Source organism: Myotis daubentonii, chromosome 3 (assembly GCF_963259705.1).
Source record: "Myotis daubentonii chromosome 3, mMyoDau2.1, whole genome shotgun sequence".
NCBI classification, from domain to species: Eukaryota; Metazoa; Chordata; class Mammalia; order Chiroptera; family Vespertilionidae; genus Myotis; species Myotis daubentonii.
Window position 1 is genome coordinate 183,317,484 of NC_081842.1, and position 22,913 is coordinate 183,340,396.

Below are 22,913 nucleotides of genomic sequence, written 5' to 3' on the forward strand. Positions count from 1 at the left end.
GAACGACCAAACGACTGAACAAGCAGGCTGCGTGGGGCAACCAGGCCAGTAGGGGGGTTAGTGAGAGACAACAAAATGACTGAACAGCAGGCTGCATGGGGCAACCAGGCTGGTGGGGGGCAGGGGGCAGTAAGAGGCAACCAGGCTGGCATGGGGGGGCAGTAAGGGGCAATCAGGCCGGCACAGAGAGGCAGTGAGGGGCAATCAGGCCAGCGGGGATGGGGGGCAGTAAGGGGCAACCAGGCAGGCAGGCGATTAGGAGCCAGCGGTCCAGGATTGTGAGAGGGATGTCCCCCAAAGGGTCCTGGATTGGAGAGGGTTCAGGCTGGGCTGAGGGGGACGCCCCCCACCCCCATGTACGAATTTCGTGCACCGGGCTTCTAGTTTTATAAATATTTAATGAGTGCTTGCTACATGGCAGACATTGTTCCAGGAACTAGGAGTATAACAGCAGTCAGGCCCAGTCCCTCTCCTCACTGAGTTTACAATTTTTCAGTGGAGAAGAAAAGGAAGTAAACAGACAAAACAATTGCAAGTGTTAGGAAGCAAACAAAAAGAGGAAGAACCTACTTTTAGGGCAATCAAGGAATGACATCTTTGAGCAGATGGATTTAAGCAAGACCCAATTAAAGGAAGAAAAGAAGTTAGCCGTTCAAAGAAGAAACTGCCAAGTCCGTGAGAAAATAGCTTTTGGTATGTTAAAAGAAAGTAAAACAGACCAATGTCACTGGAGCACAGTAAGTGCAGAGACAGTGACATGAAATTGGAGAAGCAGGCAGGGCCCAGATCATGCACAACACAGTAGGAAATCTGGGAAGCCACGGAAATGATTAAACAAGGAAGTGAAATCGTTTAATTTGTGATTATTCTTACAACAGTATCCAGAATGAATTGGGGTGAAGAGGGTAAGGACAGAGGTGGGGCGCTGGTTAGGAGGCTGGTCCAAGTAAGAAGTGATGGTCTGGACTACAGTGGAGGCAGGTGGCCAGTGGAGATGGAGAGAAGGAAGTGGATTCAAAATAAATTTTGGAGGTAGAATCCAGATAGAATGAGGGAAACCTAAGTGGTAGGGGCAAGGGCAAGGATGATTCAGAATAGCAATGCCAGTTATTGATAAAAGGAAATACGAGGGACTGAGTTCCATTTTAGGTGCATTAAGTATGAGATGTTTCTGAGACAAGAAGGCAGTTGGACATGAGAGTCTGGAGCTCAGAGGAGAGAGGTCCAGGCTGGAGAGAAAATGGAGATAATCATCAGCATAATGAACATATTTAAATCCATGGAAACTGATAAGCTCCTCTTGAGAGAACAAGGAAGAAAGAAGAGAGCCCAGGACAACACCAGAACTCCCTTATCTATAAGTCTGGGAGAGAAGGGAAGCAGAGCCAGTGATGCAAGAAGAAAACCAGTAGAGCACGGTGTCACACAAGCTGACGGGGCAGGAAGAATCTGGAGGGAGGAGTAAACTATGTCCAGCACCTTCGGGATTTGGCAACATGGAGAGCACAGGTGACTTGGACAAAGGCAATCTGAAGTCAGTGGTGGAAGATAGAAGTCAGATTATAGTGAATTAAAGAGTGAATAGAAGAGGGAAAGAGACAGTGTGGCTCTTTTGAGACATTACTTTTAGGGGAACAATGAAATGGAGTGGTCTTTGGAGAGGAGTATAGTATCAAAAAGTTTGTTTTTGTTTTAAGGTTAACATACTGAGCATGTTAGCCTGATGATGGTAATGAACCAGGGGAAAGGAGCTACAAGGAGAGAAGTCTTGAGGTGACAGGGGAATGAGATATAGGAAAAGGAGACTTAAGGGAAAGAGGATCAGGTGGGTGTGGTTCTCCACAGGGTTACAGATCTTGAGATGGGAGATGAGGAAGTTTGGGTCTAATGGCTTAGGATTTCGCAACAAAGTAATCAGCTGAGAATGAGGATGAAAGAGTGGGTGTGGGAAGTGTAAGAAGTTGAAAGCCAGCCTACCAGAGGAATCTTACTCAAGTCATGAACAAGGCATGGAACCTAAGCTCCTGCCACGCTGAAACGTGTGCAGCTCTCAGAGCGCGGAATGCTACTTCACGCTTTCATGCCTTTGCCAGCGCTGCTCCCTATGTCTGGAATACTTCTGTCTTGGCAAACTCCTTTTTATCCTTCAAGACCTTGGCTGAGAAATTACTTTGCTATGAATCCCTACTAAATGTCAGCTTCTCAAGAGAGGATACCACATCTTTAAAAAAAAAAAATTATATCCCCAGTTCTTGGCACACAATAGGTATTCAGTAAATAGTGACTAAATGAAACAGAAATTACACTGAATTCTCCTTTACCTAAATCCTAATTTTTTCCTGTTCCATTTGGAGCAAAATTGTCTATGGTCACCATCTTCTCTGTCAAAAGTCTGAATGAGTGACCTAAAATCAAATGGCCATGACTAGTCCTCCACAGGCCAATTTCATTTCATTAATTCAACTCTTCAGCATATATATATATATATATATATATATATATATATATATATATATATATATATATATATATATTAGAGGCCTGTTGCATGAAATTCGTGCAAGAGTAGGCCTTCCTTCCCCCCCAGCTGCCAGCACCGGCTTCCCTCTGACACCCAGGACCCAGCCTTCCCTCCAGCCACTGGCAGGCACCTGATATCCGGGCTTCCCTCACATCCTCAGTTTCGTCCAGAAGGTCGTCCGGAAGGACGTCTGGTCTAATTAGCATATTACACTTTTATTATTATAGACTAGAACAGCAGTCGCCAACCTTTTGGACCTCACAGACCACCACTGGTCTGCGGACCACTGGTTGGCGACCGGTGGACTAGAGGCCTGGTGCATGAAAATTTGTGCACTCAAAGTAGTCCTGCAGCCCAGCCTGTGCCCTCTCGCAGTCCAGGACCCCTCGGGGGATGTCCACCTGCATGTCCTGCACTGGGGATTGAACCTGCAACCCAGCATGTGCCCTGACTTAGGCCAGGGGATCAGGCCTAAGATGGCAGTCGGACATCCCTCTGGCAGCCTGGGAACCCTCAGGGGATGTCCGGCTGATGGCGTAGGCCCACTCCCCACAGCCTAAGCCGCCAGTCGGACATCCTTAGCACTGCCAAGGAGGCAGCAGAAGCTCCCGCCAGCACCACTGTGCTCGCAGCCATCAGCCCGGCATGTGGCTGAGTGGAGCTCCCCCAGTGGGAGCACACTGACCACCAAGGGGCAGCTCCTGCGTTGAACGTCTGCCCCCTGGTGATCAGTGCATGTCATAGCAACCGGTCATTCCAGGTCATTCCATTGTTAGGGTAAATTTGCATATTACCCTTTTATTATATAGGATTTTTATTGATTTCAGAGAAGAAGGGGGAGATAGAAACATCGATGACAGAGAATCATTGATCTGCTGCCTCCTGCGTGCCACCTACTGGGGATTGAGCCCGAACCTTGGCATGTGCCCTGACCGGGAATCGAACCATGACCTCCTGGTTCATAGGTTGACGCTCAAACACTAAGCCACACTGGTCAGGCACCTCTTCAGCTTTTAATTATCATTGTACCTTTCTCTAGCTTGCCACTTCCAAATTGTACATGACAAAGTAATAACTCATATTAGTAGCATTTTTCAGTGTACAAAATATCTTTTTTTAAAAAAATAGACAATAAAAAGTGTTATTGCCTGGCCAGCATGGCTCAGTGGTTGAGCACTGACCTATGAACCAGGAGGTCACAGCTCAATTCCCAGTCAGGGCACATGCCGTGTTGCAGGCTCAATCCCCAGTGCGGGACATGCAGGAGGCAGGCCATCAATGATTCTCTCTCATTATTGATGTTTCTATCTCTCGCTTCTTCTCCCTTCCTCTCTGAAATCAATAAAAATATGTATTTTAAAAAAGGTTTTATTATTCAAAGGTTAACTGGATAAGTTGATTTGTTTATATCCATTTTTGTGAAATATGTTTTTTTAAATACAACCAACTTCTTTGCAAATAGCAGGCACATCCCGCAACTATGATGACCTAGTTTTTGGTGGATAATGTACATGATTAGGCAGAAATAGTGAAACACACACTTCTACATTAGCTATTAAATTCTCAGTCAAAACTCCCTTTGTGGCCCCTGCTTCTTGATTGATTTCTATCCCCACTTTGTCTTCTACCATCTGGTTGACTTCCTGACCGACTCACGTCGACTCTGTCTACCTGACTGACATCCCGGCCACTTGGCCAGCCACTCCTCTGTCTAGAATTAAAAGCTGCATTTCCATCATAATATTTTTCCATTTTGGGTAACTTGGGGCACTGAGGTTACCCAGTCTGAATCATGCCACTCTGCCTGTAACCTTTCTGACTCAGCTGTGGGAACATCAAAGCAAACACCTATATTTCCTTTTAGAAGACACATTCTGGTAATTTGGGACAAAGCATTACTACTCAGCTTTTTGTTAAGTTCTTTCCAAGCGCAGCTGACACCCTGTATTTCTTCTGGGCTTTCCAGAGTCATGGTCACAAACCCCTTATCAGAGGTAATCAAAGATCGCAGTTCAAAACTCAAGGCACCGGAGATATGGGCTAATGCTGCAGCCTCTGCATCCACAGCCCCTTTCTCTTGTCTCTGAGCTGATGGTTGGAAAAAAGTCAACAACAGTATAAGAAACTGAAGCCAGAGACCTAATGACATCCATGGTTTTAGATTTAACTAAATCCATTGTAGAAGGAACACCTACACGTTTAAAAGTAATTCCTACTTTTTGTTCCATGTATCTTAGTTGACCTCTTTCTCTTGGTTGATAAAAACATATGCAAATCCCTGTCTGGCCAGCTCCACCTGTGCGTCCAGAGCAATGAACATAGGAGTCAACATCCTGTGGAGGACTCTGAATCACCAAGTCAGCCTCAGGAGTGAACAAACCATGGGCAGACACACTGGTTGCCACCAAAACTTTAAAACTACCTTCTCTGAAGCCTTTTCAGGTAATTTCTCTCTGTAACTGTGCAATGGGGATGTAAACACTGGACATCCTCCTCTAGTTTATTATCACTTGACTTATGAGTAGAACTATCAAAGGATGACACTCGCTTTGATTTTTTTCATATTCATCAATATCTCCATTTGACAGATCTTTTCTTCTTATGAGACTCGGAAAATTCATTTGAAAGTCTGTTATATCCTTCTTCAGTGTCTCCATTTAGCTTCTCTTTCATTTTAGCTTTTTTTTGACTTGGGAGCATCCAGGTCAACTGCAACACCATTTTCTCTTGTTTCGGATTTCTCATCTGAGTCATAATGGTGCCTTGACTTTCTGTATCACTCACTAGCAACGGAGTGAAAGGAAGAGGGGGCAGAGTGGTGTTGGGCCAAAGCTATATCTAAAAAGTATCTTGATTCTTTGTGGGGCAGAGTCCAGACAACAAGTTCCAGCAGGTCACAGATATCTCTTTATCTTGTTTTGAAAAGCATATCAAGCTAATGATTAACCATCTTTTCAACCAGCTTAGAAAAGGAGTTAATATATAAAATGTTTTATCAATATTTTTTGAAAATCCCTATACCTTACAATTTATTGATATGTGCCCTGAAACTGAATATAATAATTTAAACAAATTCAGAAAAGATATTACTCATATTACAGAAGAATGCTCCTCATGATTTCATTCTATACGAAGTTCTTTTAGCAGTAACTAAATTCTGGTTGTCTTTTAATTTGGTTTATACACAAGTTTCCTGAAATAAATACAGTACATAAAATATTGGAAGGGACTTTGAAGATTATTTGGTGTATGAATTCCCTCTATGCTTCCTGAAAATTTTCATTCTAAGGCCTAGAATACGGGCACTGTTTCAACAATGTCAAAGATCAGAAGCACGGAATAGCCAACAAAACAGGAACTTTAAACTCATATAAAGGTTAGAATCTTGACTGCTACCACTTGAAACTCTCTTTAGATAAGTTTTAACTCTGATCATGAATTTCCTCATCTGTAAATAAGATATAAACCTAAGGGGTGTGCTCAGAGCAGGGTGCCTGAAGAAATGGCTCCTCTGTTTACAACACACCCAACAGGAACTGGGGTCACTGTGACAAGGGGCACAAAACGTGTGGCCTTCCTGTGCACAAGCACCCTACAAGTGTAAAAAATAAATAAATAAATAAGATATAAACCTACCATTTGGGGCTTTTATGAGGATTAAACAAAGAAGCACATGTGAAGCACCGAGCAAGGTCCTGGTCCACACTAGGCTCTCAAAAAGTGGTTGTTAAAAGAACCATTACAACTGAATAATAAAAAGACAATCCAATTTAAAAATGGCCAGTGTTCTCAGTGGTTAGAACATTGGCCCTCAGACGAAAGGGTCACGGGTTCAATTCCTGGTCAAGGGCATGTATCTGGGTTGTAGGTTCGATCTCCAGCCCCCAGTCTGGGCATGTGAGGGAGGCAAGGAACCCTCCCCTCCTTCACTCTCTCTAAAAATCAATGAAAAAAGTATCCTCAGGTGAGGATAAATAAAATGGCTGAGATCTGAATAGATATTTCTCCAAAGATATACAAATGGCCAGTTAACACATAAAAAGATGCTCAATATCAGTAGCCATTAGGAGAATGCAAATCAAAACCACAATGAAATACCACTTTGCACCAACTGAGAGCTAAAATAAAAAAGGTAGAGCAAGTCTACCAGCACCATTTTCCCAACAGCATTTGTTCACTTTGTGTTTCTATATGACATTTTGGTAATTCTCATAATATTTCAAACTTTATTATTATTATTATTATTATTATTATTAATCATTATAATACTAGAGGCCCGGTGCACGAAATTCCTGCATGGGTAGGGTCCCTAGGCCTGGCTGGCGATCAGGGCTGATTGGGGCCTTCCTGGTGCTGGCTGGGGCCTTCCTTCCCCGACTGCCAGCTGCCTGCTGGAGCCTTCCTACGTCTGCGCCGCCCCCAGGTGGTCAGTGCACATCCTAGCAAGCGATCGAACTCCCGGTCAAACTCCCAAGGAGACACTTTGCATATTAGCCTTTTATATATATAGAATATATATAGATTTGTTATGGTGATTTGTTAACAGTGATCTTTGATGTTGCTTTTGTACTTGTTTTGGGACACCATGAACACCTACTGACCAGCCATAACCCCCTCTTCCTTTCTGTGGGCCTTCCTAGTCCCAGAGACACAACAATATTGAAATTAGCCAATCAATAACCCTACAATGGCCTCTAAGTGTTCACGTGAAAGGAAGAGTCACATATCTCTCACTTTAAATCAAAAGCTAGAAATGATTAAGCTTAGTGAGGAAGGCATGCTGAAAGCCAAGATAGGCCTCTTTAGCCATACAGCCAACTTGTGAATGCAAAGAAAAAATTCTTGAAGGAAATTAAAAGTGCTACTCCAGTGAACACACGAATTATAAGCAAAATAGCCTTATTGCTGATATGGAGAAAGTTTTAATGGTCTGGATAGACGATCAAACTAGCCACAACATTCCCTTAAGCCAAAGCCTAATCCAGAGCCAGGCCCCTACTCTTCAATTCTATGAAGGCTGAGAGAAGTGAGGAAGCTGCAGAAGAAAACTTGGAAGTTAAAGGGAAGTTAGGAGGAGGTATAAGAGGGTGTAAGGGGGATAAATGGTGATGGAATGAGACTTGACTTGGCATGGTGTACACAACAATATACAGATGATGGATCATCGAATTGTACACCTGAAACCTATGTAATTGAATTAACCAATGTCACCGCCAGTAAATTCCATTTAAAAAATTGAACAATCGGAGAACCAAGATGGCGGCATAGGTTAACGCCGGAGTTTGCTGCTTTGAACAACTACTTCAAAAGTGAAACCAAAAAACGGAAGGGACATCACCCAGAACCACAGGAACGCTGGCTGAGTGGAAGTCCTACAACTAGGAGGAAAGAGAAACGCACACGGACACTCAGAGGAGGCGCAGTGCTGAAGTCAAATTCTGAGGTGCGGAGTGTGCGGAGCGGGCTGGCGGCGGAGGGCGTGGTTGGCGTTTTCAATCCTGAGGGAGTTGCAGACTCTGAGCTCCAGATACAGGCGAGTCTTTAGGGACCCAGACTCAAACGGGAGAAGCTGGACTGTCTGGCTTCGGTCAGAGCGAGTGCAGCTTTCTCTCCCAGCTTTGCAGCGGGTGCTGGGACTCAGAGAGGCAGAGCCCCTGGGGACAGGACTGAGAGCCGCCATAACTGCTCTCTCCGGCCCACCCTGTTGATCTTGTGCGAGCCGCCGCCGCGCCCAAGCCCTGCACAGAGGCATTTGCCGGATAGCCTCAGGCAAAGGCTAGATTAGCACCTCCCTAGAGGACAGAAGTTCTCTCACTGCTGACACTCATAGCTGATTCTCATAGCCACTTGGCCTGGAGGTCAAACCCTCCCTGGAATTAGCTACAACAATCAAGATTTAACTATAAGACTGCAAACAAAGACCACTAGGGGGTGCACCAAGGAAGCATAACAAAATGCGGAGACAAAGAAACAGGACAAAATTGTCAAAGGAAGATATAGAGTTCAGAACCACACTTTTAAGGTCTCTCAAGAACTGTTTAGAAGCTGCCGATAAACTTAATGAGATCTACACGAAAACTAATAAGACCCTCGATCTTATATTGGGGAACCAACTAGAAATTAAGCATACACGGACTGAAATAACGAATATTATACAGACGCCCGACAGCAGACCAGAGGAGCGCAAGAATCAAGTCAATGATTTGAAATGCGAGGAAGCAAAAAACATCCAACCAGAAAAGCAAAATGAAAAAAGAATCCAAAAATGCGAGGATAGTGTAAGGAGCCTCTGGGACAGCTTCAAGCGTACCAACATCAGAATTATAGGGGTGCCAGAAGATGAGAGAGAGCAAGATATTGAAAACCTATTTGAAGAAATAATGACAGAAAACTTCCCCCACCTGGTGAAAGAAATGGACTTACAGGTCCAAGAAGCGCGGAGAACCCCAAACAAAAGGAATCCGAAGAGGACCACACCAAGACACATCATAATTAAAATGCCAAGAGCAAAAGATAAAGAAAGAATCTTAAAAACAGCAAGAGAAAGAAACTCAGTTACCTACAAGGGGATACCCATACGACTGTCAGCTGATTTCTCAACAGAAACTTTGCAGGCCAGAAGGGAGTGGCAAGAAATATTCAAAGTGATGAATACCAAGAACCTACAACCAAGATTACTTTATCCAGCAAAGCTATCATTCAGAATTGAAGGTCAGATAAAGAGCTTCACAGATAAGGAAAAGCTAAAGGAGTTCATCACCACCAAACCAGGATTATATGAAATGCTGAAAGGTATCCTTTAAGAAGAGGAAGAGGAAGAAAAAGGTAAAGATACAAATTATGAACAACAAATATGCATCTATCAACAAGTGAATCTAAGAATCAAGTGAATAAATAATCTGATGAACAGAATGAACTGTTGATTATAATAGAATCAGGGACATAGAAAGGGAATGGACTGACTATTCTTGGGGGGGAAAGGGGTGTGGGAGATGTGGGAAGAGACTGGACAAAAATCGTGCACCTATGGATGAGGACAGTGGGTGGGGAGTGAGGGCGGAGGGTGGGGCGGGAACTGGGAGGAGGGGAGTTATGGGGGGAAAAAAAAAGAGGAACAAATGTAATAATCTGAACAATAAAGATTTAATTTAAAAAAAATAATAAAAAAAAAATAAAAAATTGAACAATGGAAGTTAGCAGGAGTTGGTTCATGAGGTTTAAGGAAAGAAGCTATCTCCATAATATAAAAGTACAAGGTGAAGCAGCAAATGCTAATGTAGAAGCTTTAGCAAGTTATCCAGAAGCTAAACTAACTAGCGAAGGTGGCTATTTACTAACCAACAGATTTCAATGTACACGAAACAGCCTTATATTGGAAAAAGATGCCATCTAGGGCCTTCATTAACTAGAGAGAAGTCAATGCCTGGTTTCAAAAGACAGGCTCACTCTCTTGTTAGGAACCAATGTAGCTGGATGACTTTGTTGAAGCCAATGCTCATTTATCATTCCGAAAATCCTAGGGCCCTTAAGAATTATGCTTTAGCCCTAGCTGGTTTGGCTCAGTGGATACAGCATCAGCCTGTGGACTGAAGGGTCCTGGGTTTGATTCCAGTCAAGGGCACATGCACGGGTTGTAGGCTCAATCACCAGTGTGGGGCATGCAGGAGGCAGCCGATCAATGTTTCTCTCTCATCAATGTTTCTAACTCTCTATAAAAATCAATAAAGTATATTTAAAAGAATTATGCTACATCTACTTTGTCCTCTGTAGAGAGCACCTGAGAAGGCACATGGGAATTTCTTTAATTACTGTCAGCTGAACCCAGTAGCGTTGGCAAAACCACGTTCTGGAAACACACTTTGCCAGAGGCAGGAGTGTTGTCAGCTTGACCTTCAGCCCAGGTGTCAGGGGGTAGGTTTTGTTCTTTAAATCCAGCCAAGCACCAGGAATGAATATGATTTGGGTCCACCCAAGAATGCACATAATCTCCTTTGTCTTGACTTTTCATAAACCTTCCTGTTTTTTGCTGTATAAAATAAACATGCTCTATTGGCTCTGGGTCCCTGTCTCTCCATCAGAGGACAGTGGTCCCACCAGGCCCCAGCTTTTTCCTTCCATCTCTGTGTCTGTCTCTTTCTTTCATTTTCTCAATCCCCAGCCGCCCCTACTCAGGAATCGGACCACTCTCTACCTGCGCTGGACACGGAGAAGAGAGAAATATTTACAGTCCTCTATAAATGGAACAACAAAGCCTGGATGACAGCACATCTTTATACAACATGGTTTACTGAATATGTTAAGCCTACTATTGAGACATACTGCACAGATAAAAATTCCTTTCAAAATATTACTGCTCATTAACAATACACCTGGTCATCCAGGAGCTCTGATGGAAATGTACAGTAAAATTAATGTTTTCATGCCTTCTGACACAATATCCATTCTGTAACCCTTGAATAAAGAAGCAATTTCAACTTTCAAGTCTTATTATTTAAGAAATACATTATGTAAGGTTATATGTGCCATAGATAAGAGATTACTTTGATGGATCTGGGCAAAGGAAACAGAAAACCCTCTGGAAAGAATTCACCATTCTAGATGCCATTCGTGATTCATGAAAAGAGGTCAAAATGCCTACATTAACAATAATTTGAAAGAAGCTGATTGAACCTTTACAGATGACTTTGAAGGGTTCAAGACTTCAGTGGAAGAAGTAACAGCAGATGTGGTAGAAATAGCAAGAGACATAGAATTAGAAACGGAGCCTGAAGCTTATGATGGAATTACTGAAATCTCATGATAAAACTAATTGATGAGGAATTGTTTCTTATGAATGAGCAAAGAAAGGTGTTTCTTGTGATGGAATCTACTCCTGGTAAAAATGCTGTAAAGACTGTTGAAATGCAAGAAAGGATTTAGAATATTTTGTAAACTTAGTTTAAAGCAGTGGCAGGGTTTAGGAAAACTGACTCCAATTTTGAAAGTTCTACTGTGGGTAAAATGCTATCAAACAGCACCACATGCTACAGAGAAATAGTTTGTAAGAGGAAAAGTCAATCTATGTGGCAAGCTTAATTTTTGTCTTATTTTAATGATAACCACTTTATTGTAGAGGTCTGAAACTGAACCTGCAACATCTGAGGTATGCCTGAATTACATTTATTCCTATAACATGGATAGACCTCAAATACATTATGCTAAATGAAAGCAGCAGTCACAAAAGGCCACGGTTTTTATGATTTCATTTATATGAAATGTCCAGAATAGGCAAATCCATAGAGACAGAAAGTAGATTAGTGGTTGCCAGCGCCTGCAAGGACAGGGGCTGGGGCGTAACTGCTAATGGGTACACGGTTTCTTTCTGGGGTGATGAAAATGTTCTAAAATTGATTGTGGCAATGAATGCACAACTCTGATACACTAAAAACCACTGAATGTACACTTAAAATGGATGAATTGTGTAGCATGTGAATTATGTCTCAATAAAGCTGTTAAAATTTTTTTAAGTGGTTGCTATTTTTCTTAGTGTTTAGGAAGAATATAGAACCCTACACTTTGATCATATCTCTATCTCCAAATCTCACATTTTACCAGTAATCAGTTTGTTCTAATTACAGATGACTGGGCAACGCACACGAGGTCTAGAGAGTAAGGTTCATCTGCAATCAGCAACTCCCCTTGACCTCAGAGCAGGCATGTGATCCCATCACAAACAGAAATCCAACCCAAAGAGCCAAACTGTGGGTTTCAATGAGTTACGTATGCTCCCCATTCTGAACTAAAAATTAAAGTTCACTTTTTTCAAACCCCTAGATAATATTTATAATTTAGTAATACAACCATTTTCAACCTTTTGACCAGTGACAAAAACCAAAGAAATAGGAAAGAAGAAAGAAAAATGCACAGGGAGATCAGAAATCAATAGTTAATTGAGCAACTACAATGTGTATTTTTCATGTGTTCGTTTTCTAATCCCTGCATGTTATCACTCCTTTCTAACCAGGGAAAGGTTACGTTAACATGCCCAAAGCAGGCAGTGTGAGGAAAGGTTGATAGAGTGCTCTTTCCATTGATCAACACTGCCTTTCTGATCATTCCAGTCAATGAAATTTTAAAAAGATATTATAGACAGATGAAAGTTAAGTAGTTTTTATATAATTTCTTCATTCTAACTGCTAACTAACTGAGGGGGGGGGGGAGAGAGGCTACATTACTATGGAGACAGATATAAGATTTTTGCATGTAGTCCTTAAATATCTTTTAAAATGAAACTAAATTTGTGTGTGTGTGTGTGTGTGTGTCCACTGAGAAGGCCTAAAAACAAGTAATAAAACAACAAGCACTCAGCTAGCAGTTACACTGTGGTTGCGAAATACCATTCTCCACTGAAAGGACCAGGGCTCCTTGGAGAAATGGCTGATCGTAGGGCTGGTGCATAGAAAGTGCAGGATAAGCCTGGAATATCTTCTTGAGCTAGAAAATAAGTACTAAAAGGAAGCATGAGACATGAGTCAGCTAGAAGGAACTACCACTGGTCAAAGCAGGACATTTCAAATATCAAAAGAAATGATAATAATGAATTATAACCCTCTAAACGAAATAAGAATTCATGAGTTCATACTGATATATTAATCAACAGATAAATAGATAGAAATAAATTTTAAAGTGGGGGAGAAGAGAAACTCTTCCTTATAGCAGAATGCCACTTAATATAAAGAATGGGTAATAGGTAAAAGTTTGAAGAGGAATAGGATATTTATATAATCTCAAACATCTCAACACAAATTACTTAAAAACCACAAGAGAAACACAGTCACTTTTTAGAGGAAAACATGGTAGATAGCACCTTAACCAAGTGAACAAAGTTAAAAATCACCGATGTAGAATAACCAACATCATGTGCCTCCAGACATGATATGCTAAGAAGGACACAGCCTCAGTGGTATTCCTGCAAAAAAATGTATAACCTGAATCTAATTATGAGGGGATATCAGATAAATGCAAATTGAGGGACATTCTATTCTTAAAGAATGTACTTATAGCCTGACTGACATGGCTCAGTGGTTGAATGTCAACCTATGAACCAGGTCATGGTTCAATTCCAGTCAAGGGCACATGCCCGGGTTGTGGGCTCAATCCCCAGTAGGGGGCATGCAGGAGGCAGCTGATCAATGATTCCCTCTCATCACTGATGTTTCTCTCTCTCTCCCTCTCCCTTCCTCTCTAAAATCAATTTTTAAAAAAGATTAAACAAAAAAAGGAATGTACTTATAGTCTTCAAAAAAATCAAGGTCAATGTTATACTTTCAACAATAAATTATAAAAAAGAATCAAGGTCAAGAAATACAAAGAAAGAAAGGCTGAAAAATTACTTCAGATTAAAGGAAACTAAAGAGACAAGACAGATAAATGCATTCAGGATCCTGGAATGGATTCTGGCCAAAGAGGATAAAAAGAAAGCTTATAGTGTCTTTTATAAAGATATTATTAGGACAGTTATCAAACTGTGAATATGTTCTTTGGATTATGTATAAATGTTAAATTTCCTGATTTTATTAACTATACTGTGGTTAAATAAGAGAATGTCCTTATACAGTTTTTAGAAATGCCCACTGAAATGTTTATAAAGGAGCATAATGTCTCCAATTTTCTTAAATATTTCATTAAAATATGCATATATCTATGAATATATAGAGAGACAAAATGATAAAGCAAATGGGGCAAAATATAAACAATTGGTGAATCTGAATACAAGGTATATGGGAGTTCCTTGGATCATTCTTGTAATTTTTCCTGTATGAAGTTATGTCAAAAAAAAAAAAGGGTTCTAATTAAAGCAGAAAGTTAGAAATTGAAAAAGCCAACCACCTACAATCACACCATTCCAACAAGTTTCCTAGATTCATTTTTTTACATTGCTCTTCAAGTCCTTGTTTATACACATACAGTTGTAATCATTTTGTGGACAATTTTTACTTCTAACTTTTAACTGCTTGTATCACTTAGGCTTTTTACCTGTTGAGTTAAACTTCCAAGCTAATCAGATAATTTTCCACACAAAAAAACACACAGAGCAATCCAAATATGCCTCAACCCAGGAATGAACAAACCGTGGTACATCCATACAAATGGAATACCACTCAGCAATAAAAGAAACAATTTACTTATACACACAATAACATGGATGGATATCAAGTGTAGTATGTTAAGTGAAAGAAAGGCCTTTTGATCCTATTCCCAGGATATTCTGGAAAGGGAAAACTATCTGGGCAGAAAACAGATCAGTTGTTGCCAGAGGCTGGAGTGTAGGGAGAAAGGTCAGCTATTAAGTGAACCAGGAATTTTGGGGGGTGATGAAACTGTTCTATATCTTGATTATAGTGGTAGTTATATGACTGTATATGTTTGTCAAAATTTGCAGAACTGTGCACTAAAAAAGGGTGACTTCTACTGTATGTAAGTTATACCTAATTTAAAAGTGGAAAAACAAAACAAAGTTAGATTTTTAAAATAAGTTTCATTTAAAATTGGTCTAAATTGAGGGAAGATTTAATGAGGAGAAACCAAGATGGCGGCATAGGTTAACGCCGGAGATTGCTGCCTCGAACAACCACTTCAGAAAAACAACTAAAGACGGAACGGACATCATCCAGAACCACAGGAAGGCTGGCTGAGTGGAAATCCTACAACTAGGAGGAAAAAGAATATCATACCCAGACTCAGAGGAGGCGCAGTGCTGAAGTGAAATACTGAGGTGCGGAGTGCACGCGGAGCGGGCTGGCGGCGGAGGGCGCAGTTGTTGTTTTCAATCGGGAGGGAGTTTCAGACTCTGAGCTCCAGATCCGGGCGAGTCTCTAGGGACCCGGACTCAAACGGGAGAAGTGGGACTGTCTGACTTCGGTCGGAACTCGAGGGCAGCTTTCTCTCCGAGGTTTGCAGCGGTGGCTGGGACTCTGTGAGGCAGAGCCCCTAGGGAGGGAACTGAGAGCAGCCATAACTGCTCGCTCCTGCCCGCCCTGTAGATCCCCCAGGGACCCGCCCCGCCCAAGCCCTGCACAGAGCCATTTGCCGGATAGCCTCAGGCAAACGCTAGATTAGCACCGCCCTAGAGATCCAGCACAGAAGCTCTCCCACTGCAGACACAGCGGACTCTCATAGCCAGTTAGCCTGGAGGTCAAATCACCCCCGGTATTTCGGACAACAATCAAGGCTTAACTACAACAAGACTGCGCACAAAGACCACTAGGGGGTGTACCAAGAAAGCATAAAAAATGCGGAGACAAAGAAACAGGACAAAACTGTCAATGGAGGATATTGAGTTCAGAACCACACTTTTAAGGTCTCTTAAGAACTGTCTAGAAGCCGCCGATAAATGTAGTGAGATCCTCAAGAAAACTAATGAGACCCTCGATGTTATGATAAAAAACCAACTAGAAATTAAGCATACAATGACTGAAATAAAGAATACTATACAGACTCCCAACAGCAGACCAGAGGGGCACAAGAATCAAGGCAAAGATTTGAAATGCGTAGAAGCAAAAAACACCCAACCAGAAAAGCAAAATGAAAAAAGAATCCAAAAATACGAAGACAGTGTAAGGAGCCTCTGGGACAGCTTCAAGCGTACCAACATCAGAATTATAGGGGTGCCAGAAGATGAGAGAGAGCAAGATATTGAAAACCTATTTGAAGAAATAATGACAGAAAACTTCCCCCACCTGGTGAAAGAAATAGACTTACAGGTCCAGGAAGCGCAGAGAACCCCAAACAAAAGGAATCCAAAGAGGACCACACCAAGACACATCATAATTAAAATGCCAAGGCTAAAAGACAAAGAGAGAATCTTAAAAGCAGCAAGAGGAAAACAGTCAGTTACCTACAAGGGAGTACCCATACGACTGTCAGCTGATTTCTCAACAGAAACTTTGCAGGCCAGAAGGGAATGGCAAGAAATATTCAAAGTGATGAATGCCAAGAACCTACAACCAAGATTACTTTACCCAGCAAAGCTATCATTCAGAATTGAAGGTCAGATAAAGAGCTTCACAGATAAGGAAAAGCTAAAGGAGTTCATCACCACCAAACCAGTATTATATGAAATGCTGAAAGGTATCCTTTAAGAAGAGGAAGAAGAAGAAAAAGGTAAAGATACAAATTATGAACAACAAACATGCATCTATCAACAAGTGAATCTAAGAATCAAGTGAATAATCTGGTGATCATAATAGAATCAGGGACATAGAAAGGGAATGGACTGACTATTCTTGGGGGGGGAAGGGTGGGAGAGATGCGGGAAGAGACTGGACAAAAACCGTGCACCTATGGATGAGGACAGTGGGTGGGGAGGGGAGTGAAGGCGGAGGGTGGGGCAGGAACTGGGAGGAGGGGAGTTATGGGGGGAAAAAAGAGGAACAAATGTAATAATCTGAACAAAAAAGATTTAATTTAAAAAAAATTGGTCTAAATTAAAGGGAAGAAAAGTTCATCATGCATATTCAAAATTGTTCTAAATTAAAGGGAAGAAAAGTTAATTGTAAATTAAATGCAACTGATCACAGTTCTTAAATATGACCTCTCCTCTTCATTTTCAGAGTTCCTGTTGCAGCACTAAACATTTCTTTTTTTTTTCTTTTGTTAAACCTCACCCAAGGATATTTTTTCCATTCATTTTTAGAGAGACTGAAAGAGGAGCTGGGGGGGGAGGGAGAAAAAAACATTGATGTTAAAGAGACACACCAATGGGTTGCCTCCTGCACATGCCCAGACTGGGCTGGGAATCCAACCTGCAACCCAGATATGTACCCTTGACCAGGAATGGAGCCCTCAACCCCTTGGTGCGTGGGCCAACACTATAACCACTTAGACACACTGGCCATAACAGCACTAAACATTTATTATCCATACTACTATAGCTGCCTCCCTAAGGATCCCTGGCTTTTGGTCTCTACCATTCCACTCAAAATAATGCCAGACTGATTTATCTAAAACGTAATATAATCACATAAACTTTTGCTAAAACTTATACTCTGTAGGGTAAGTTCCAAACTCCTGAGCATAGCATTTGAATTATTTCAAAATCATGATCCAATCCACTGTTTCCTATACACACTGATCTCTGCCCTCTACCCAAATACAAACAAGAATCTACTCTCCACCCACACAGCACAGCCACTCACTAAACCTCCTTATATTTTCAAATCTCTGTACAGGTCTGGAATGCCCTTCCTTTATCCTTTTTCTGGGCAATCCTAGTAATTCCAATTCAAATTTAGGTTTTCAACATAATGCCCTGGCTGGTGTGGTTCAGTGGTTATAGTGTTGGCCAGAGCATTGGCCCTGGGCCCACACACTGAAGGGTCTTGGGATCAATTCCCAGTCAAGAGCATGAGCCTGGGTTGCAGGTTCAATCCCCAGCCAGGTTGGGCATGTGCAGGAGGTAGCTAATTGATGTTTCTCTCTGGCTCTCTCTCTCTGGAAAAAAAAAAAAATCAATGGACAAATACCCCATTGAGGAAAATAGCCTGGGGTAAGGATTAACAAAACAATAAAACAAAAAATTCCTTCCTATGGGCTTCTACGACATTTTGAAAAAAAGTATGTCTGCCTTCTCCCCACCTCTCTGAGGAGCCTAAGCATGTAGCAGTTGCTCTATCAACGTTAGCTAAATGAGAAACTAAGCAAATGAGATCATGTGTAATAGGTACCTTAAAATGACCTTGTTTAAAACCAAACTACAACCTCATTTTAAAACTATATTTGGCCCTAGCTGGTACTGACTCAGTGGATAGAGCATCGGCCTGCGGACTGAAGGGTCCAGGGTTTGATTCTGGTCAAGGGCATATGCCTGGGTTGCGGGTTCCATCCCCAGTAGGGGCGTGTAAGAGGCAGCCGATCAATGATTCTCTCTCATCATTGAAGTTTCTCTCTCTCCCTCTTCCTTCCTCTCTGAAATCAATAAAATATATTTTTTTAAAAAACTATATTTGCACCATCAGAATTAGAATTGTTTTTCCATCTTTGGCCTCTGGAGTGAGTTATGTTTTTATCACTAAAACTATCAATATCTTTAAATATTTCAAACTAAATTTTTGCCATTAATATATATTTTCCTTTTTTCTTGTCATTATTATCTAGATTTGTTTTTTATACTTCTGCCTTCCCAGAAATATTAATCGTGGTTACTGTGAGAAATCTATATCTCAATATTTCGTCTCCTGAAAATAAAAGAGAATTCTATGTTTAAAATATAATTTATTGCTTCTAAATCATAACCTTATATTCTGAGCAAATTCAATAGCTACATTAATATTCTGACTCTGGTAGTTCTTTATAGTTTGGCTTTCACTGAGGGTTTTCAACTCCAAATCTGAACTAGATGGAATTCCTGAGGACAGTGCAGAGCCAATGAATCAGATTTGGGAGGAAACTTAAAATTCAACTTAACATCTTTTTATTTAATTTGATTCAATAAACATTTAACCACTGGGAGAGATCCTCAGGTGGGAAGAAGTCAGTCACAGTGTTAGGCCTCAAGGATTTCATATAAGAAAGGAGATAAAAACAAACTAGATATACTGCAACTAAACCAAAATTGGATGGGGATCCAAGAGGTACAAAGTGCTGTGGATATTTAAAGGGAGATGGGCCTTAAAAGAAAGAATTTTCTCAACAGAAATGGTATTCCAGGCAGAGAAAGAAGAGTGACAGGACAGAGAGGATACACTCAAGAGTTTGCAAAACATCAGGACGTAAGGAATTCTGCTCATGGTGTTGCATATCTCGTAGAACCAAAGTGTGAATAAATAATTACCAAGAATTTCAGGAAAATAAAAAGGAACCAATTAGTGTTGAAAGCTACAGCAGGACTAACGAGATTAAGTATGAAAACTAAAGACAAGGACATGTGACAATTTCATAATCAGATCACGGGTGGCCTTACCTGACCTCAGCGATGAGGTCAGAAACTAGGCTGCAAGGTATTTCAGCACGAAAAACAAAGGTGGCTCAATATACAAGGCTCATCATGAAACAGAATCAAGGGAAGGAGAAAAACAGACTGTTTTAGACTTCAGACCTGAACCTGCTTGCGAAAGAGGGAAAGGAGTCAGTGGAAAGGCAAAGATGGAGGATTCAAAAGAGGGGAGAGGGTATAAGTTTTTGCAACAAAGTTACAGAGAGAGTTGTTGGAAAGAAAAGCATGAGAGGAAAGCTGGGCCTTGGAACGGAAGAGGGACTTTTTCCTCCAGGAAAGAGCACTTCTCAGCGAGAAGAGCAAGTCAGTTGAGGGATCCTGAAAGGCTTGGCGGGGGGAAGTGCTTAGAGATTTGAGGAGCACAGGCATTTGACAAGGACGGGAAGAAAATCAGCAAAAGGCAGAGAGAGGATTCTAGCCGCAGGGAAGGCTGAGCTGGGTTAAGAGATAAATCTGCCGAGGTCCCAGCAGCATGTTCGGTGCCTTTCTCCAAACCACCTCAGAAGCCTGGGAAGCTGTGGGGAGAACGCACGTTGTGGGAAAGGAACCCCAAAGTGCCCAAATTAATTACTCGGGTTGGCAGGGCTGAGACCCGCGCGGCCAGCGCCGGCCTCGAGCTCAGCACTCTCCTGACTATGCTGCCTCCTTTTTGAACAGTTTTCCCAGGCTGGTGAAGTTTAAAGCTCGTGGCCGGTTTAAAGTTTTAAAGCTGTGCTCTAAAGCAATGCGATGAGGTACTTACTCTTTGAGTACTAAGACAATAAAATTAGGGCTTTATACACGAGAACCGAAATTAGCTGTGAAAGGTCGGAAGGGTTCACTGCCCGACAAAACCCACAATGACACTCACCTGGCAGCTTCGGGGAAACCCATCCTGTAGATCGTGACAACGGCAGCTCCTCCTAAGCCCAAATTGTGCTGCAGAGCAACCTTTGCCCCAGGAACTTGTCTCTTCCCGGCTTCCCCTCGCAGCTGCCAGCAGAGCTCCGCGCACTGAGCCAGGCCTGGCGAGTCGAACACAGAGCCGTCAGATTCTGTTGCTTTAGAAAAGCTGCCCCGCCCTGGCCGGTTTGGCTCAATGGATAGAGCATTGGCCTGCGAACTGAAGGGTCCCAGGTTCGATTCTGATCAAGGGCATGTACCTTGGTTTCGGGTACATCCCCAGTAGGGGTTCTGCAGGAAGCAGCTGATCGATGTTTCTAGCTCTATCCCTCTCCCTTCCTCTCTGTAAAAAATCAATAAAATATATTTAAAAAAGAAAAGCTGCCCCAACAGCCAGCCTCCTTAAGCCAGACCAGGGCTAGCTAACGTTAATTGTGACTTTTAATCAAAGCATTTAATTAAGCCGAGACAGCGTTTACTTAAATAACTTCTCTTAAAAGCACTAATGGTTTTGCACCTATTTTTCTTTTCTTAAGTAATCTATTTGCACAATATGCAGGCTTAAGAAATTCTCTGCACTCTATATTTATCCAACTTGTCATGTTTTTCTGGACAAGCTCGAAGAGAAAACAATGAATATAAAGTTCTCTAGCCCACGCAAAACAGCATAAGGATAATTTTACTAATTTTACCATTTTTATGTATCAGAAGAAAATAATCTAGGATTTGGAGGTTCATGTTCCCTAAAAAATTTAGCTGATATGGAGAATTTTCCTATTATTTTCCCCAATTAGTTCACAACAAGAATGAATTGTTTTCCAAACCTATACATAAGTATTGCAAGAATAGCTCTGGATTCACAAAAATAGTTTTGTCCCCTGGATAATAAAATGAGAGATTTTTAGAGCTGAAAAGAACTTAGTCGTGTAAACACTGAGAAAAGGTAAGATTAAGTAATTTGTGAATGGTCACACAGCAGGCTAATTCCAGAGCTGAAATTCGAACCCAAGTCTCCTGATTTACCTTTGTTTATCTTTCTACCAGACCAGCCATTAGCAGATCCTGAGTTAAGAATGGTCTCTCAAAAACAGCATCAGACTATCAATCCCCAGAGAGAAAGTAGGGGAGGGAGGGGGTAAGGGGGAGAGATCAACCAAAGGACTTGTATGCATGCATATAAGCCAAACCATTGGACAGGGACAACAGGGGGATGAGAGCATGGGGAGAGGGAGGGGGAGGTTGGGGGTTAATTGGAAATGAGGACACATTTGTAATACCTTAACCAATGAAGAAATTAAAAAAAAAAAAAAGAATTGTCTCTCAGGATAGACTGGTTTTCTCCTCCTGGAGGCAGAGCTTCACAGGCCTACTTACAAGGTCTATTCTTCTACCCACACCCCCGTCACAACTTCTGAGACACTGTCCTATATAAACCCCAACCTCCTCAAGAAATTTGAATGCCACTTCTCAGTTTCCAAGCAGTGTCTATATATTTACAGGACATGTATCTTAACACTCTTTTAAAATAGGGAATGCTAGAGGCTTCCCACGCCCCTCCACCCCTCCCCACTTCCTTCTCCTCCCTCGCCTCCCTCGCTGGGGCCCTGTTTCCCCCCCCCCCCCCCCCCTCCACCCCAGGCCCGCTCCCACCTGGTCCGGGCCAGTAAAAAAATAAAAAATAAATAAAAATAAATAAATAAATAAAATAAAATAAAATAGGGAATGCCATACCCTGCAATGAAGTATGGTAGCAATCATCTCAGGTAAAAACTATAGTTTAACTTTAACCCTGATGTTTGGCTTATGTACCTATTTGCTTTGTTTAACAATGGACAGGTTATTTTGATTTTCTGAATTATATAAATCATCCCATTCGATTAAATGCCTTATTGATTGTAATGTGACTATCCCATGGGTTGTGGTCATACTGGTCTTAGAAAGCACATTTTCCTTTACCTGGGAAGGACAGCACAGTTATCCCAAGGTCAGAGGGCTCTAGACCCAAAACTGTAATTTAGATAACATGCCTAAGTTTAACACAGGTTACCCAAGGGCTCTAGATCAGGGGTCCTCAAACTACGGCCCGCGGGCCACATGCAAATACAAATATTGTATTTGTTCCCGTTTTGTTTTTTTGCTTCAAAATAAGATATGTGCAGTGTGCATAGGAATTTGTTCATAGTTTTTTTTTAAACTATAGTCCAGCCCTCCAACGGTCTGAGGGACAGTGAACTGGCCCCCTGTTTAAAAAGTTTGAGGACCCCTGCCTAGATAATGTGTTTACCCAAAACTGTAATTTAGATAACATGCTGTTTCTGCTTCTGTAAACTGCTTTTTTGCAAACTAGGTTCCTCATTCCAGACCCGAGGACTCTAGATAATGTGTTTCTGTCAATTCAGTAACTCGGAGACCCAAAACTATAATTAATATGCTTAATTCTGCTTCTGTAAACTGCTTTTTTGCGAACCAGGTTCCTCATTCCAAACCCTGGGATATAATCGATACCTTTGTGATTTTTTGCCTATATAACCCTGGAGC

At 41.7% G+C, this 22,913-nt stretch overlaps 1 protein-coding gene, 1 non-coding gene and 1 pseudogene across 4 annotated transcripts in view; 1 reads left to right on the forward strand and 2 right to left on the reverse strand.

Annotated features, from left to right (window-relative positions):
• Window positions 1–22,913, reverse strand: part of SCP2 (sterol carrier protein 2) — a 114,807-nt gene that overhangs the window by 23,258 nt on the left and 68,636 nt on the right. For all 3 annotated transcript variants that reach the window (XM_059689552.1, XM_059689551.1, XM_059689550.1), the window contains one exon: window positions 20,344–20,497. In XM_059689552.1, the coding sequence (XP_059545535.1) occupies window positions 20,344–20,497 (154 nt within the window). The remainder of the gene's footprint in view (window positions 1–20,343; window positions 20,498–22,913) is intronic.
• LOC132231065 (ATP-dependent RNA helicase DDX50-like) lies at window positions 2,603–7,756 on the reverse strand (annotated as a pseudogene).
• On the forward strand, window positions 5,993–6,121 carry LOC132232248 (small nucleolar RNA SNORA11). The gene has a single exon (XR_009452369.1). It is a non-coding gene; the product is annotated as a small nucleolar RNA SNORA11 (small nucleolar RNA).